Source organism: Artibeus jamaicensis, unplaced genomic scaffold, assembly GCF_021234435.1.
Source record: "Artibeus jamaicensis isolate MK-2021 breed Jamaican fruit bat unplaced genomic scaffold, CSHL_Jam_final contig_1715, whole genome shotgun sequence".
Taxonomy (NCBI): Eukaryota; Metazoa; Chordata; class Mammalia; order Chiroptera; family Phyllostomidae; genus Artibeus; species Artibeus jamaicensis.
The window spans coordinates 215,862-233,818 of NW_026521335.1; the positions used below are offsets into that span (position 1 = coordinate 215,862).

The 17,957-nt window shown below is 38.0% G+C and overlaps 1 protein-coding gene across 1 annotated transcript in view; it reads left to right on the forward strand.

Moving 5' to 3' along the window:
- VPS45 (vacuolar protein sorting 45 homolog) overlaps window positions 1–17,957 on the forward strand; it is a 60,820-nt gene that overhangs the window by 18,698 nt on the left and 24,165 nt on the right. The window contains exons 11-13 of the mRNA XM_037167994.2: window positions 7,416–7,574; window positions 7,788–7,895; window positions 8,723–8,844. Of these exons, the coding sequence (XP_037023889.2) occupies window positions 7,416–7,574; window positions 7,788–7,895; window positions 8,723–8,844 (389 nt within the window). The remainder of the gene's footprint in view (window positions 1–7,415; window positions 7,575–7,787; window positions 7,896–8,722; window positions 8,845–17,957) is intronic.

Consider the following 17,957-nt stretch of genomic DNA (forward strand, 5'->3'; position numbering starts at 1 on the left):
TGGACCATAAAGAGTGAGCAGGGTCCGGAGGAGGATTTCAGTCGGGCAGAGCAGCAGAAGCGAAGACACAGGAGAATGCAGAAAATAGCAACAGTCTGACCTGTTGAGGACGGGTGTGGAAGAGAATAAGGAGATGACACTGACTCGGTCCGCAGGGACCAGTTTATGAAGAAGCTTGAAGAGGAATTTGTACTTGCTGAGACAGGCAGAGCGGTCCAGCATAGGGTCTTATGCAGTAAGTTGATTGTGTTGAAAGCAGTATTTTCGGAAATTTAGTCTAGTTGAGATACTTTGGCCATGAAAAAACTGAAGTCAGAGAGGCTAATAGTTTCATAGCAATAGTAGTAAAAGAAAATGTACAATAAGGGAACGTATGAGAGGCATTTCAAGAGAAAGCAACAATTTAGTGACAGACTGACTATAAGGATAATAAGACAGAACAAATCAGAGATAATTCCAAGGTTCCCGAGAAATGACGCCAAATGGTATCACCGACAATAGGGAATAAGAGTTCTCTGGGAGAGAGTCATTTCTAAGCCACTTAGTGTGAGAAGCACACTTCCTCATTGATAAGGATCCAATATTCTGAAACTTAGTTTCTTTCTTTCCCTGCTGCGATTTTACCTTATAAAATAAAGCCAGCATGGTAAAATGAAAACGACAAGGCTTTGGAGCCAGGCTATCCTGGTAAATAGTCTGTCTCTACATACCAAAGTCTCTTTGGGAAAATTACTTTGCCAAGCCTCAGGGATAATGATTTCAGACTTTTAGATTGAGGATTCAATGAAATGTGTAAAATTATTCATATATGATACGTGCTTTGTCAATGCACCTATGCACTTATGCTTAGAGGTTCCCGTCCTCTAAGCATAAATTTTTAAATATACGGCACAACCAGAAAAAAGAAATACACCCACTGGTGGTTGCTCTGGTTTATACCAAGGTCTTTACTGGTGTCTATAGTTGTTGGTTTTCGATTTTTCTTAATGTTTATCAAAATTTTCTTTGATGTTTCATGATCTTGAAAACCATAAAAATGTCGTTTGCTTTATATTTATGAAAAGTATCTTTGTCATCCCTTTTATAAAAACCAGGCTGCCTTCATCATTTTTTATGATTCTTAAAAGATAAGTTCTTGGTGAAAGAGATGTATACTAAAAACTGAGTCTGTTACTAGTTTCACGTGCTTTCTTACAGTTATTCTGTGTATGCACAAGCCCGTTGGAATGTCTCTCTCTTTTTAAATTCAAATGATACCACACTATACACGTAGTTCTCCATTCACTTTATCACTTAACCATGTACCTCAGAGATGGTTTCAGATCAAAACCTAAAGGCTCAGTCTTTTAAATCACTAAATAGAATCCCTTGTAAAGATGTATCACAATCCATTTAATCGACCAACTTACTTTTACAAGAGCACTGAAGACAGTTTATGGACATAACCTAATAGAAATATCTGTATAAAACCTTTTTTCTCAATAAACAAGTTTTCTTCTCTTACTAATAGATTATAGAAATAACCTATACAGATATATAGAAATATCTGTATAAAACCTTTTTTCTCAATAAAACAAGTTTTCTTCTCTTACTAAATAAAAACAAAATTTTGCCTTATAACTAACTTTAAATTCCCTTATCTTTCTTTATCGTTTTTCCCCTTTAAAGCACTAGAACCAAATTTAATCACTGGCCAGTTTTAATATCTTTATTTGTATCTCTTATAATACGATAAAGAGCTGAAAAAAATTAGTGTAATTCCTTGCCTGATATCTTTTTTGGGGGGCGTGGGGTAATGTTGGAGTCACTTTAAAAAAAAGATAGTACTTTTAAAATATGAATTTCATTTGTGATCCACTTTGTATTTTTAAATTAGCTTCTCAAGGTTTTCTCGCCTGTGGTATTAGGATTTTACAGTGAGCAGTTGGTTTGTACCCCACCATCACAAGAATTTCTTTGGCAACATGATTTAAATAGAGTACAAAGGGCACTCTTGTTAGATAATGAGTGGAGGCCAGCGCATGACCCCTGGACGGGTTATTAGCACCCCTCAGCTTGACTTTAGATGGTAATACATCACAAAGCACTGAATTGAGGATTTTTGAGTAGAGATGGGGTCTGCTCTGCTGAATAGTAGCTATAACATGGTGGGGGGAAAAGGTCGTATATTGACAAAAATCAACCTATAAATTGCTGCCACTTCTAATCAGTTATTCTACAGGCTAACAAAAATTTGATTTAGAATTATGCTAGACCCAAACTGCCATGTACTACCACTGAAATGTATCCATAGCCTCAGAAAAGACTCATTTGATTAGTAAGGAAGATTTTTTTTCTATTCCATGGAGAGAAGCATCTTCAGAAAGCAAACAGTTCCCCACCCCACCCTTGTATTGTTGTGCCACAACTTTTTATTTGGAAGGGGAAACTAGTCTGTTTCATGTCCTTCTTTCCTGGCCTTGGGTAAAAGATCTCAAATCAACCTATTAATGGAGTAGTGGCTAAGTGCTTGGGCCACTTTAATGGCTTGGATTTGAAAATGATCTTTTTTTTTAATCCACCTGAGGACACTTTTTGATTGCTTTTAGAGAGAGAGGAAAGGAGGGAGAGAAACATCGACGCAAGAGGGAAACATCAATGCACATCAGTACGAGAGAGAAGCATCTATTGGTTGCCTCTCGCACGAGCCCGGCCCCGGGATGGTAGCACCCGGACCGGACCGGGAGAGAACCCGCAGCCCAGGCATGTGCCCTGACCAGGAATCAAACCTGCGACCCTTTGATTTTAGGACAGTGCTCCAACCCATGAGCCACACTGGCCAGGGCTGAAAATGATTCTTAACCACTTAAGTCTTATTCTTTTTGTCTGTAAAATGAGGGAAAATAACAGTACTTTAAAGGTTTGCATGAGGGTGCAATGAGCTAATACATGTAATGCACTTCTTATGGTGCCTGGCATTGTAACATCCAACAAGTATTAACTATCTCCATTATCAGTATAATTATTTAATGGTACATTCTATTTTTTTTTTGTGGCATCCAGATATGTTCTGTTTTTACTTCAGTCATGACCTTGGATTTCTCCATGATTTCAGAAGGGTTTTTGTCATGATAGTGGTTCTGTTTTGTTTTGCTTTTCATTAAAAGCATAAGGAAATTGTTTGGAACACATAGAACTGGCCATTTTACTTTCATTATTAAAAGTAAAAATGATCCTTTCTAAACCAGTGTTTAACCAGTGTTTCAGAAAGAGCAGTGCCCAGAAGATCCAGAGCAAAGCTAAGTTTTATGGTGACCAGACTATTTATCGGTCAGTGGAGCTGGGCTCTGCCTCCTTTCTGTCATTTTTCCTAGATAAACTCTTTATAGTCCCCAGATACTGTTCCCTCAAACTGTTAGATTCATTTTTTTTATCATGTCAACATGTTGAAGGCTTCTGCCAATTCCATCTTGCTGTTCTAATCTGTTCAATGAATAATGCTATTCATTGACTGTTTTACTACATTGATGTGATAGTAGAAAAAAGGAAGAGCTCCTGTCCTTTAGCTTAAATTAAAGCAAAAAATGGAGCAATCTTTATTGTAATCTTTATCTAGAATTCATACAAGGGTTTCCAATGTAGTATGTCGTTATTTTTTCCCCTAGTGCTTCATCATAGTTTTGATAGAAGAAATCATAAAAGTAATCATCCTAAAACAATGGAAGAATCTTTAAATATCAGAAAAAAGTTGTTTTTTGTCTTCTAAGTGACTGTTAGCTCTTTTTTGAAACTTGACCTCCAAAGACACTGTGTTTGCTTTTCCTATTCCTTATTATGGCCTATGCAAATGTTAGAATCCAGTGGAAGATTTTTGAATCTTATCTCCTTAAGCAGACAATAGTTTTGTTTAGTCCTGTACTCCACCACTGTTAATATGACAGTATGTCTCTTGATAATCTCAAGGCATATGGAAATTTTAATAAGAAAAAAGGAATCAACAAGTGTATTATAAAATTCAGTCATATTTCCAATGCATAAATGCCACCATGTAGCAAGCACCTGCCTTCTATGTAATTAGAAATCTCTCAGATTCTTTCTTTCCTATTCTCTGATTAGTACCCTGGAATCTCACTGTAATGCACGCTACTGTGCGTTAAATTGAATGGGTCAAGTAGCTGTGAGGGAAATACGTAGTTCAAAGTAAGTCAAAGAATAACATGAGATCCAAGCAGACAAAAAATGCCTTACTTCTTCAAGGATTTGCATTGCTGAAAAAGAAGAAAGAACTCAGCTTGTCCCTACAGGCTTCTCTCCATGATGAAGCAGATAAGTGTAGCGAGAACATTACCTGGGCCATGGGTTGGGTTCTGAGGACTCAAAAGTAAGCAAAGTCGTCTGCTCAAAGTAATCTTAGATCAGCTCTGGGCCAGGTCCTTGAGGCAGAGCTGAGAGTCCAGCCAGGGACTGGAAATACCACTATCACATCTCAAGGAGTAGCAGTGCGTTCTTTAGTGGGAACACAGCCCAGTCAAATCCAAGGGAGCGCAATTGGGAAGGAGGAAGGGTAAAAACTCATCGCTGCAAATAGTCTCTGACTGTCCCCATACCGGGGTTATGGGTCTGTGGTTACATGAGTATCTGAAATTTAGACAAATTTCAGATTTGTCTAAAAGTACAAAGACAGGTCAGCCCGAAACTGAGTAGATTTGAGGTAAAAAGAGGGACTGCAAGGGCAGAAAATATACCATTGTGCCTGTAGGAAAAATGACAGTAGAGATCCTAGAGAGGTGTTTTAACTTAGGCCAAGTTCATTGAAATACATGTGAAATTGAGGATTTTACTTGGTAATAATTTATACCCTGAAATTTCCGTTTATAGTAAAAACTAGTGGAACATTTCAACTGATATTCTACACAGGCTATATTCAGTGACTTCCCTATGGAAAAGGTACCACAAAAAAAACAAAAAAAAAGTAAGGGACTTCTTACGCTGCAAGGTTTAAATCTAGAGAAGAGAAATTTCTTCGTTTTTGATCCCTTAAGAATCATGGTAGTGGAACATTCACTCAGAGAAGCAGCAACAGGAACCCTTCTCAGGGAATTTTCCACTTGAGGTTTCTCTGGGGGGTTCTTGAGGAATCTCTGGGTGAGATTCCAGGGTACTAATCAGAGAAGAGGAAAGAAAGAATCTGAGAGATTTCTAATTACATAGAAGGCAGGTGCTTGCTTGCTACATGGTGGCATTTATGCATTGGAAATATGACTGAATTGTATAATACACTTGTTGATTCCTCTTTTCTTATTAAAATTTCCATATGCCTTGAGATTATCAAGAGACATACTGTCATATTAACAGTGGTGGAGTACAGGACTAAACAAAACTATTGTCTGCTTAAGGAGATAAGATTCAAAAATCTTCCACTGGATTCTAACATTTGCATAGGCCATAATAAGGAATAGGAAAAGCAAATTCTCTGGGAGGATTCTTAGACGTTAGATCTGGTTGCTGTGAAGTACTGAGAAGGTAACCTGAGTGAAAGCATCTAATAAGTTGTAAAGTGCCTTGCAGACGTTCTTATATCCTCAGAATCCGGTGCCCTCCCGGCTCTTTCCAGTCTCCAACCCTGCCCATTTTCTTCTCTGATTTCCATATTCCTATTAATGGTGTCTTCACCTCCAGTCTCTCAGACTAATTCTGACATTCTTTAGGGCATTTTGCAAATGTTACCTCCTTCATGAAGTTTTTCTTGATTCTTCAGCAACCAGACACACTTCACTTTGGGTCCCCTTCCCTGCATTGCACTGATTTTCAGTTTTTTATTTTTGTTTTGTTTCTTGTGTACATATGTTTCTGCTATAATGCCACATATGTGTCCTGTACATGTCACATTCTTCAAAGTCATGCACTAAAAATAAGTGAGGGTTGTGGGAAAATTGGGTGGTAAGCAGATCAGTTGAAGTCTATATAATTTAAAAAAAGAAAGAAAGAAATTTATGTAACTTTGTAAGCAGAGCCCAATAGAAATAATAACAACCCTAATAAAAATACCAGTACTGTTAAATCTCCACTGGCATTTGCACCTAGAAACATAGTCAGTCTGTCCTTTGGGGCCGTATTCTTGGGCCTCATGTTTTATTCTTTTTACTTTTACTTCTCATAGAGGCTATTTTGTTTCCTTAACATATTGGCAAAATATGTTAAGGAAAAAGCATTTCCTTAAATGTTTTAAGAAAGCTTGTCCCCGGTTTCTTTGAAATATTAACATGCTGGAAAAATTATATATAAATCAATATGCCTTCTGAGTTAACTTGACACTATTTTCATATTTACCAATCTCATTGAGCTAAAGACCCACGCTTTGTAGCAGAAGGAGCTGTGTTTTTTTTTATCCCCTGCATCCCATTATCTGGGAACTCACTGAGGACAGAAACTGTCTAACTCACCCCTGTAGCCATCTCCTCCAGGGCCCAGCATAGTGTCTTACACTTAAAAGGGCACAAGCAGTATTTGTTGGCTTGAATTAATTTGTTCTACATAATAAATATAAGTCTACATGTATCTCTTAGTGTGAGGATTGACAAAACCTAAACATGATTTTGTCTAGCTTTGTTCGCTGTCAGTGCCTGCCCTCTTGATATCATAAGTGTTTTATTTAAAGATTACATGCTGTTTATGAATTCATATTCCTGTAAACAATGTTGAAACATTTTGTTACAGCTGATGCTTCTTGGAGGTTAAGCCTAGTTCTCCTTTGTAAAATGCTACAAATTCGTCTCTATTTCACTGATCAGTCACTAAGCGAAAACAGTACAATTTTGCAAGTCAACTGGTCAGTTCTGTTGTGTGCTGTAGTGATCAAAGTGGTAGAAATAGTATATGTTGTTCCTTGTTTCAGCAAGGATATTGCAACCTTTCCTACGGGAAGCCTTGGGCCATCTCATTAAACGAAAGACAAGAATTATCCATAGTTACTTCATGTTTGTCCTGAAGCAACCACCATAGGGGGTTATTTCCTTATTTAATTATTTTTAAAATATTTTATTTATTCATTTTTAGAGAGAGGGGACGGAAGTGAGAAAGAGGAGAGGAAAGATCACTGTATGGTTGCCTCTCAGGTGCCCCCTACTGGTCCTGCAACCCAGACATGTGCTGTGACTGGGAATCGAACTAGTGACCCTTTGCTTTGCACTCCTGCACTCATTCCATTGAGCCACAGCAGCCAGGGCTCCTTATTTAATTCTTATCTTAAGCAAAAGGCATCTAATTTTCCGTAGTTGTGTTGCTAAACCTTCACCCTGTACATTGACAGCAGTAGTAATCCTAGTCATGAACTCAGATGCATCACTGCCATTCAATAATTACCACATCTGAGATCTTACACAACATCACTCAAGTGAGGGGAGATAAGTGTCAGTTCTCTCTCCCTCTCTCTCCAGAATGTGAAGAGGCTCCTGCAGAACCCCAGAGTGACAGAGTTTGACGCTGCCCGCCTGGTGATGCTCTACGCCTTACATTATGAGCGACACAGCAGCAATAGCCTGCCAGGACTAATGATGGACCTCAGGAATAAAGGTGTTTCTGACAAATATCGAAAGGTAACCAAATTTATACATTAATTCCACGAAACAGCAACCAACTTTATTACTATAGGTTTTCTCTGGCGAATGATACCATACTGTTTTATTCACAGAAATGTATAATTCTGTTCTCTTGTGTCTTCATTTCCTTAGTAAAGTTATTTTCTTGTGAAATGAGTTTCCTCATCCCTAAGCAATAAAAGGTTGTTTCTCTCTCTCTGTTTTTTATAGCTCGTGTCTGCAGTTGTTGAATATGGTGGTAAACGGGTCAGGGGAAGTGACCTCTTCAGCCCCAAAGATGCTGTGGCTATTACCAAACAGTTCCTCAAAGGACTGAAGGTACGGCATCTCCATGCGGTCCCGCATGAACAGCAATTGAAATAGGCTCAATTGCTATTTCCTTGATGAAGGAACAGCAGTTGAAATAGGGCTGAGGCTGAGAGCCAGTGCTCATGATCAGAGTAACTCCCAGATTGCTGCTGATTTAGTGAAATTAAAGCAGATGGCCTCCTGAAAGCTTTTTAAAAAATGCATTCTATATTGGAGCAGCATCAGCACTGGACCAAATAGCTGAGCAGAGAATAACGAGACATTTCCAGGAAATACCCAGGAGTAAAAGGACAGCTCTGTTAGTCATCGCTATTTTGCCCTATTTGTTTATCATTTGAGATTTGTTAGGTAGTTTTTCTTTGAAGGGAAGTAAAAATGAAGCAAACAGTTTTTAGATCTTTTAAAAATATGGATCTATTTTCTTAAAATTATCAAAAAATTAGTTTTAATCTGCTAGCCTTTCTTATGTTGCCTGAAATTTTCCCATTTTCCTGAGTGTGTCTAGTCTCCTTTTCTATGTAATTCTTTTCCTTTATTTCTTTCTACCTATCATATAACATTTTCACAAAAAAGATGAGAGTCAGTGAATAAATGATAAAGGATTTAGCAATTCCATTTTTAAAATTCCTTTATATAGCTAGCCCTAAATTACAGAATGTTATTATGAGATTTCTAATTGATGAATATAATTTTTAAATTATTTAACCATAAAATTCTCCTAAAATTTCTATTTGAATCTATCTCATGGTCTCTGTCAAGTACATGTCCTTTTCGAGAAAGCCATTATATTGTGAGTTTCCTAACAGTGACTTAAGAACTATTTTCCCCTGTCTTAGGGAATAGAAAATGTATATACTCAGCATCAACCTTTCCTACATGAGACCTTGGACCATCTCATCAAAGGAAAGCTTAAAGAAAACCTGTACCCTTATGTAGGCCCCAGCACACTCAGAGACAGGTAAGATATAAAGATATTAATCAGAAACACTAAGAAAGTAGAGAATTTAGAGTAATGTGAGGGACTGCAACTCCAATGATATTGTTCTACTCCTCCTTCCCCTGTTGTTTCAGTTCTAAGATTCTTTTGGTTTCACATGTGTCAAGTTTAGATACAAATTCACCTGCTAAACCTGAAACATTACTTCTTTTGGAATAAAGAAACAGGTGTTTGGAACAACCCAAATACTTACATTCTGTCCTTTGGTACCAGACCAGTTTGCTTATGCCATTTAAGGTTCAGTTCCATGGCATCTAACATTTGGAGTTTCAAACATTAAAGCCAAAAATAGATCTGCTGCTTGATCGCCAGCCGGAGCAGGTTGTTACTATTTTAGGTAAGGGCTGGACTTTGCCAAATGTGGCCAGCATACAGACTGAGACCTAATTAACAAAGGCCATTTGTTATACAGAAGAAAAGGATGGCTTTCTTTGGGGGTATTAACTGAAGGAAGCAATTAATTTTTATTTTAATCCAGTGTTCTGTTAGTTTTAATAAAAACAAAACTTGTCCAGAACAACTTACTTAGGCCACCCTGAAATGTTAAATATATACTCTACCTAGTTTTAAATTATACTTTTGTGTAATTTTTATTGGAACCACATGTTATAAAGAACCTAATATATGTTGCTGGATCCTATTGGATGGATTGATGTAAGAATTTTTATCGTTGGTATAAAACTTCCAGAATTTCAGCTAATCATAATCTAAAAGCCTTGGAAGAATAGTGCTTTATAAATATAATTAATTTCTGAAAGGAGAAAAATGTTTTAAGGTACCTAGATGACTGTTTTATTTTTTCACTTTATTTCTTTTATTAAAAAACTCTATAATTTGGCAATAGAACAGAGAACAAATATTTTTAAAAAGCCAAGGTTGAGAGGCAGAACATCTGGGGTTCAAATCAGAGAGTACACTCATTCCAATAAAATATTTAAGGATCTTGGCATCAAGGTTCAGAAATGTAGGCTAAGTGGGAAGAATCAAAACCAGTCTAAAGCTATTTACCTATCTTTTTTAATTCTTGTATTGTTATTTATTAATTATTGTATTACTTTTTAAAAAATATATTTTATTGATTATGCCATTACAGTTGTTCTATTTCCCCCCTTCATTCCCCTCCACCCTGCACACCCCTCCCCCACCATTTCCCCCCTTTAGTTTATGACCGTGTGTCTCAAGTTCTTTAGATTCTATATTTCCCATGCTATTCTTGCCCCCCCATCTATTTTCTATCTACTGTCTATGCTACTTATTTTCTGTACCTTCTCCCCCCTTCTCCTCCCACTCTCCTGTTGCTAACCCTCCTTGAGATCTTCATTTCTAGTCCTTTTAGTTTGCTTTTGTTTTAGATGTGGTTGTTAATAACTGTGAGTTTGTTGTCCTTTCACTGTTCATGTTTCTTTAACTTCTTTTTCTTAGATAAGTCCCTTTAACATTTCATATAATAAGGGCTTGGTGATGATGAACTCCTTGAATTTGACCTTACCTGAGAAGCACTTTATCTGCCCTTCCATTCTAAATGAAAGCTTTGCTGGATAGATCAATCTTGGATGTAGGTCTTTGGATTTCATGACTTGGAATACTTCTTTCCAGCCCCTTCTTGCCTACAAGATCTCTTTTGAGAAATCCACTGACAGTCTGATGGGAACTTCTTTGTAGGTGACTGTCCCCTTATCTCTTGCTGCTTCTAGGATTCTCTCCTTCATTTTAATCTTGGCTAATGTAATTATGATGTGCCTTGGTGTGTTCCTTCTTGGGTCCAACTTCTTTGGGACTCTCTGAGCTTCCTGGATTTTCTGGTAGTCTATTTCCTTTGCAAGAATGGGGAAGTTCTGCTTTATTATTAGTTCAAATAAGGTTTCCACTCGTGGCTGTTCCTCTTCCCCTTCTGGTATTCCTATAATTCGGATGTTGGAACATTTAAAGATGTCCTGGAGGTTCCTAAGCCTCTCCTCATTTTTTTGAATTCTTGTTTCTTCTCCTTTTCTGTTTGGTCATTTTCTTCTTCCTTCTGGTCCACTTCCTTAATTTGAGTCCCAGTTTTTTTTCCATCACTATTGGTTTCCTGTGCATTTCCCTTCATTTCAATTAGTTTAGCCTTCATATGTTCCTCTAATTTGTGACTAAAATCAGCCAGTTCTGTGAGCATCCTGATCACCAGTGTTTTGAACTGTGCATCCGATAGGTTGGCAATTTCTTGTTCCCTTAGTTTTATGGGCTCTGGGGCTCTGAGTTCTTCTTGAGCCATGTTTTGATCTGTTCGTGCCTGTTACATATGAGGAGCGAAGCCTTAGGTGTTCACCAGGGCGGGGCCACCCAGGTCGCTGGTTTGTGACGCTGTATGTGGGGGCAGGCTCAGAGAGGGAGCAATAGCCGTCCCCTCTGCTCCTTCCCGCCGCTGGGGCCTGCCCGGTCTGTCTCACTGCTTGCTCCTTCGCTGGTTTATCTGTGCGGAAATGTGTGACCGTGGTCAGCCAGCCACCTTGTACCTTCCTTCACTGGGTCTGCCCGTTGCTGCCCCACACCTGGGATTCACCCTTGGCTGCCTGGGTCGGGGGTCTTTTTTGCCTGACCCGCTCTGCTGCTGGCTCCACCCCTCTTACCAGTCTAGCTGAGTGGTTCGTTGTTGTCGGACTCGCATGTTGTTCAATTTTCTGTGGTTTGGCTGCATTTTTTTGTTGCTAAAACGTTGTTGTTTTTAGATTTGGTTGTGCAAGAAGGCAAAGTGTTTCCACCTACGCCTCCATCTTGGCGGAAGTCTTCTATTTACCTATCTTAAAGGCTTTTTGTAAAACATCATAACTCCATTAAATAGTCTTCTGATTGCTATGATAAAAGTACAAATGTTAATTTTTTATGAGTTTTATATGAGAATCGCTGAACCAAAAATTAGCTATTATTGCTAAAGGGACACCAGAGACCACCAGAAGAGTGTGTTGCACATGATTAGTTCATGACAGCAGACCTTTCTAATCTGGCTGATTCATTTTTCCCAACAAAGCTCAAATGTACATTTGTTGTCAGCATATGTTAGCATTTGTCACTATTGCATAAATACATATATAGTTAATCATTCAATTGCTTCATCCCTTTATATAAAAAACATTTATTGAGTGCCTTCAGTATGTCAAGAACTGTTGTAGATGCTGATGAAATAGAAATGACAAGAAAGACCGGTACCTGCCCCCCAAGGAATTTACATGATGGAGACAGACAGTAAACTAGGGAGCAAATAAAGGATATAATTTGAATGAGATATTGAGGAAATAAATAGGGTAATAAGTTACAAAGTGACTTTGTAGAGGTGGAGAAGTCTACTTCAGATGGAGAGAACCTCTCTGAGGAAGTGATAGTTAAGATGAGTTTTGAATGAAAAGAAAGAATCAGTTACGACGATGAGAAAAAGCATCCCAAGCAGAGGGAACACCAGAGCAAGGGCTTTCGAGAGAGAGCCTGGCAAGTTCATGGAAAAGGAAGAACCCAGTGTGGTTGGAGTGTAGTGAATAAGGAAGAAATAAGAATTTTAAACACCAAGTATGAGCTGGATCACGTAGAGACATATAGGCCTTATTAAAAGAAGTTTGTCTGCTTTAAAGTCATAGAAAGCCATTGAAGAGCTTTAAGCATGTAAGTGACATGAACTGAATTATGTATTAAAAGATTACCTTGTGGGGAGACTCTATTATTGAAGGCAAAAATAGAAGCAGGGAGACTACTTAGGAGGCAGCTGCAATAGTCCAGGTAAGAGATGGAAGTGGTTTGGATAAGGAGCCTGGGAGAGAAGGTAGAATCAATAGACTCATTTAATGGAGTAGATTGATGGGACAAAGTTAAGAGAGAAGACAAGAATAACTCCCAGGTTTTTGGGGGAAATCAGGAGTTCTGTTGTTAAATTGCAGATGTCTGTTAGATAACCAAGTGGAAATGTTAGATACTAAATTAGGAGTCAACAAGATTTTGGTGATATTTAAAGCCATGGCACTAGATAAGATTGCTTTAGGAAGAGAGTATAGAAAAGAAGAGACCAGGACCAGGCATTGAATAGACGATGTGGAGCCAGAAATGGAGACTGAGGAGGAGACAGAAAGGTGGGAGGAAGACCAGGAGAATAAAGACCCAGGAGCAAGAGGTGACCTGAGTCCAGTCTTCTGAGATGTGGATGAGGTGAAGACCATGAAGAATCCCTCAGACTTGGCAGCATGAAGGTCTTTGTTGACCCTATTCTTCCCCGGTATCAGTGCAGCTGGAAACCAAATTAGAGAGGTTTACAAGAAGATTACAATGGAATGATAGCTGGCAGAGATTGTGAGCTCATGGGAAAGAGACTCAAGAGCATATATGTAATCTGATGAGAATTACCCTAAAGGAGAAATAGGCAGTGCAGAAGAGAAGGAAGGGCTGTGGAAGTGAAGTCTTTAGAGGATCCAGAGCACAGCAGGGGTTGGTTCCTTGGGGAGGAGCAGAGGTACCACTTTCATTTTACGTTTTGATGGTGAGAACATGGGGGCCATCGTATCGGATTTTTCTCAGTCCAGTATGTCAAGTTAGCAGCTAAGGTTGAGGGGAAAAAGAGAAAACATCACAGAACTGTCATCTCATAGATTATAAATCGAATTTACTAGGGGGAATATAAGTAGGACTTCTAGGAAAGTTTGAGTGTCCATTTCAAATGTATGGTCATTAATTTAAAGTTAACCCATGAGCCTAGTTGCGTGGTTTTCTCCAGCAACTGTTAACTACGCTAGATTAAATGAGGAAAAGGCCGATAGTTGAATTGAACCGGGATTTGGGGAAATGAAACAGAAGGAGGCTATTTGATAGTGAAAAGAGTATTGAAGGTCTTGATGAGGTCCAAGAATTAGTGCAGAAGGAGTGGGACTGTAAGTGAATCAGTTGAAGCTGTTGTTGGAGAGGAGATCTTAAAGTCAAGATTTCATAGTGCAGATTTACTTGTAATAAGAAAGTTTATTATAACTGCAGTGATTATGAAGGATGGAAGAACAAATCAGTGTGGGTGGGGAGAGTCGGATAGAAGATGGGTAATGCACATCAATGTTAAAGTCGCTGAAAATCTTGAAAGGAGCAGGAGTGAAAAGGAGAGCAGTAAACAAGAGCTGAAGTCTCCGGGAGTGAGAGTGACCAGAAAAGGAGGTCAAGAGAAAACAGTGCAGCTACATCATGAGCTTCTAAGATAATAGAAATCTTAAAGAAGGCAGAGAGGGGTTAGGAATTACAGTGGGGGCCCACTTTTGGGCCCTGCCTACGAGAAGGAAAAGACTTACTGAGCCATTCTGCCTCTAAAAGTTTGCCGTATGGATATACTTGTACATGCACATATATAAACAAAGCTATTTAGCGAAACATTATTTGTAATGGTGAAAAATGGAAAGAAGCAATATGTCCATCAATAGAGGCCAGTTACCTAAATTACAGTACAATACTATGATACCTTCTTGTTAAAAAGTGGCATAACTCTCAGGGTGATATCAAAATTTTGTAAGAATAGCAAGATATGATAATATCCCTTTTGTGTAAAAAACTTTATATAACCATAAATGTAATTTTGTGTGTTTAAATATGTCTGCTTGACTGGATATATATACACATGTATATAGCATATGCATGCACATGTATGCTCCTGTATTCAGCAAATAGCTCTGAAAGAGTAAACAAGAAACTGCTCGTTGTGATTACCTCTGGCTATTGAGATAGTAGTTGTGTGCATCTCTATCCTTCCCATTAAGCATTGTAATCTTGAAGTAAGAACGATGGTAATATTTAGATTTCTTACAATATTCCACACAGTACTTTACAAATAGTTATTCAGTAGATATTTGCCAAATTTATTATGTAGGCATCAATAACAGTTGATATGACAAGATTTACAGTTGGAAGATTTAAAATAGAGAATAAATTTGGTCGATGTTACCAGGAAATTTAGATTTTTGCAGTTTGCCGGAAACCCGGTACCATATTTTGGTTCTGCGTCCTCCTGCCCCTCTGTCTGCTCTCACCACTGTCTTGGCTCTAGATAATCACATCGAGAAGAGTCATTATTTTCGTCATCTTTATGATAATTTAAGTCTTCATGTTGTTATCATTATACTATTAGAAAGTATCAAAGCAGATGTGGCAAGAACACAATTTTGCAAAACAAAGACACTTCTAGCAGTGTTTTAGCCCTTAGCCATTAAGTTAGTGGTTGCCTGTTTAGCTGTATCCACAAATCGGGTTTGAGCTTTCCCCAGCAGATGGGTCTCTAACATCCCCTATTTATCAGGTTAATCTTCTTTTCCCACTCCAGAATTGCTTCTCATCCCTGATAAAAACAAGCAACTTAAACGTTTGGTAATAAAATGGAATTATCTGGTCATGCATTCCAGAATCAGTTAATTCAAGTAGAAGTACTATACTTTTTCACATTTACACAGATTTAGTAGAATCTTGTTACAGCAGCTCATTTCGTTTCTGTAAAAGCAGCAGCCCTGTTTTTGTTGGCCCTTTTTCCTATAGTCAGTGTTCATAAAGTCTACAATCTGCAAATATATTCAAGAATTTGAATTCCAGTCATAAGTGTAATAGGGGATAAATAGTGATGGAGGGAGACTTGACCGAGGGTAGTGAAGACACAATACATTATACAGATGATGTGTTACACAACTGTACACCTGACGCCTATGCAATTTTATTGACCAGTGTCACCCCAATAAATTCAATTTTAAAAAGTTTAAATGTTTCCATTTAACTTATCCAAGTACAGAAGACATGATTTCCAGAAATATGCAAACAATTTATTTTTCTAGCAAAATAAGATGTAAAATGGTTGGGTTCTGAAGATGTCCTTGCATCTGTATACAGCCTGAACTGTCCGCTATTTTCTAACATTGGCTGTCTGCATTAATTAATGCTTTTGGTTGCTATGGTGAGTCACAGAGCACAGGAAAATGTGTACAAAGAATTGAACCTGCGTATTCCACTTAGCTGCAGCCATCATAAAAATGTTTTGTGGTATATTTTACTGTTGACCTCATCAGAACATCTGCTTTTATAATTAATCGGGGAAAGGAAGGAAAAGAATAAATGTCAGGGATATTTTAAATAGTTTTCGGCAGTGTTCTTCCTTAAGCCAGCTTGAATAAGTGGTAGGAGGCTCAGGAAAACATTTATTAATGTTTTCGTAACCCAGTGTGACACAGTCGTATTCGTTAGGCACACAGTTGAGCCAAGCTCTAAGAGCCAGGGCCAGGTTTTGCCCTTTCATGAAGACAACCCACACGCAGTTACCATCCGTAACATTTTCTTCCCTCTCTAGTTATACTCTGCCACCCTCAAATGATCAGACTAAGGGATAGTGTTCTCTGGCTATGGCAGAAACCTGCTTGAGCTTATTCCTCCCCAGTTCTTGCCTTTCTCTTCCATAAGAGCCAGATGTACTCTCAAGGCAGGTGACAGGCAGAAGGCAACTATGGAGAAGCAACATCATTTTCCAGGATGATCCTTATTAGTCTGTTCAATTGCTTTTTAAGTAATTGACTTCTCAGATCAGGAGCTCAAAACAAAAGTGTTACTGTCTGCTCCCTCTCATCAGTCACTGCCCCCTGGCAGGGAAGAAGCTTCCCTCCCTTCTTCTGAATGAAGTCGTCTGCGCAGTTCGTGAGTGTTTACTCGAGATAAACTTCATAACGGGTGGCAGGCAGGGTTGTCCTTCAATGTGAAGAGCATTGCACATGAAATCTTTCTGTATAAAAATACTCATTTTCTGAAAATACAGTTTCATTTTAGTTTTGAGGATTTTATTGTTTCTGAGCACTGTAACTGCTTTTCCCCCCCATTTTCTACATAGTCTGACCCTTAGATAGTTACACCAAAAACCAAACTATTGGTAGAATATCGTCTATCTTCCTTATGACACATTCTTGTAATGTTGGATTTTTTCCCACAGAACTCATTCTTTATATCCTTTAATGAATGTCAAACCAATTATGACTTTTTGAGAAGCCATTAATTATCTCAGATCATTGGCACATCTAGAACTAATATAGTGCAAAGAATAAAAAATTTACTTCCTAATAAATTTAGTGTAAAAAAGAAGTTGTGTATATCAATGAGGGTAATACTATGACAAAAGTTATAGGATCTTCATTTGTTTTTAAAATTACAGCCAGCTGTAGCTTGTTCAATCCCCTTATGAAATATGTCCCTCTACATTTTGACAAGAACCAAACCTTGAGTATTAGCTGTTCATATTTCTCTCTGCCTTCTATAGTAAGATTGAAACAACTCGTCAATTGGAGAAAAAGAAGAGAATGTGTATTTTGCCTTAATAGTCAATCCCTGAATAATTGAGAGTTTACCATACTTGGTAGAAAAATATTACTATCATAATCATATAGCTCTTCCTAAGCACATGACCTTTCACAGGAAGAAAAAAGTTGGTCAGTAACTGGAGGCAAGGACTTGAAGGGAAAAAACTTGATAATGTAGAAAATTATAGTTATTCTTGGACAGTGGTGGTAATGCTTTCCTGTAAGTTTGAGAAGAACCTTGGGTGTGTAAAGCACCAGATTAATATGGGTTAATAACTTAAATGTAACACTCATATCTGCCTCTTTGTGCTACTAGAGGAAATCGAACTATAGATCAGAGAAATCCAATTGCCATAGATAGATAGATAATATCTCTGAAAGTAAACTGGGGTGCAAGAAGACTGAGGTGAGAGGGAAACTTACTTTTTTTGGCAATATACTCTTTTGTATTTTATACCATGTGCAAACATTTATCTAGTCAAAACCAATATACTTTAAAATAACAAAAAACAATTGCAGCATATAAAGTAGTGTGTAACTCTTAAAGCGTTGTGGTGCTGAGTACATTGTTTCAGGTGGGTAGTCTGGAATGAAGCTTATCCTGTCTTTTAAAAAAAAGTAGATTAAATTTTAAAAAGAATATAAAAATAAAGTAGGTTTAGTGTTCCAGGTTCACATAGAAATGTCATAATTGACTCATCTAATTAATTGCAAAATACCATCGCTTCTGTATTGAGAAGTTTTCCCTGGGTATCTGCAACCTAG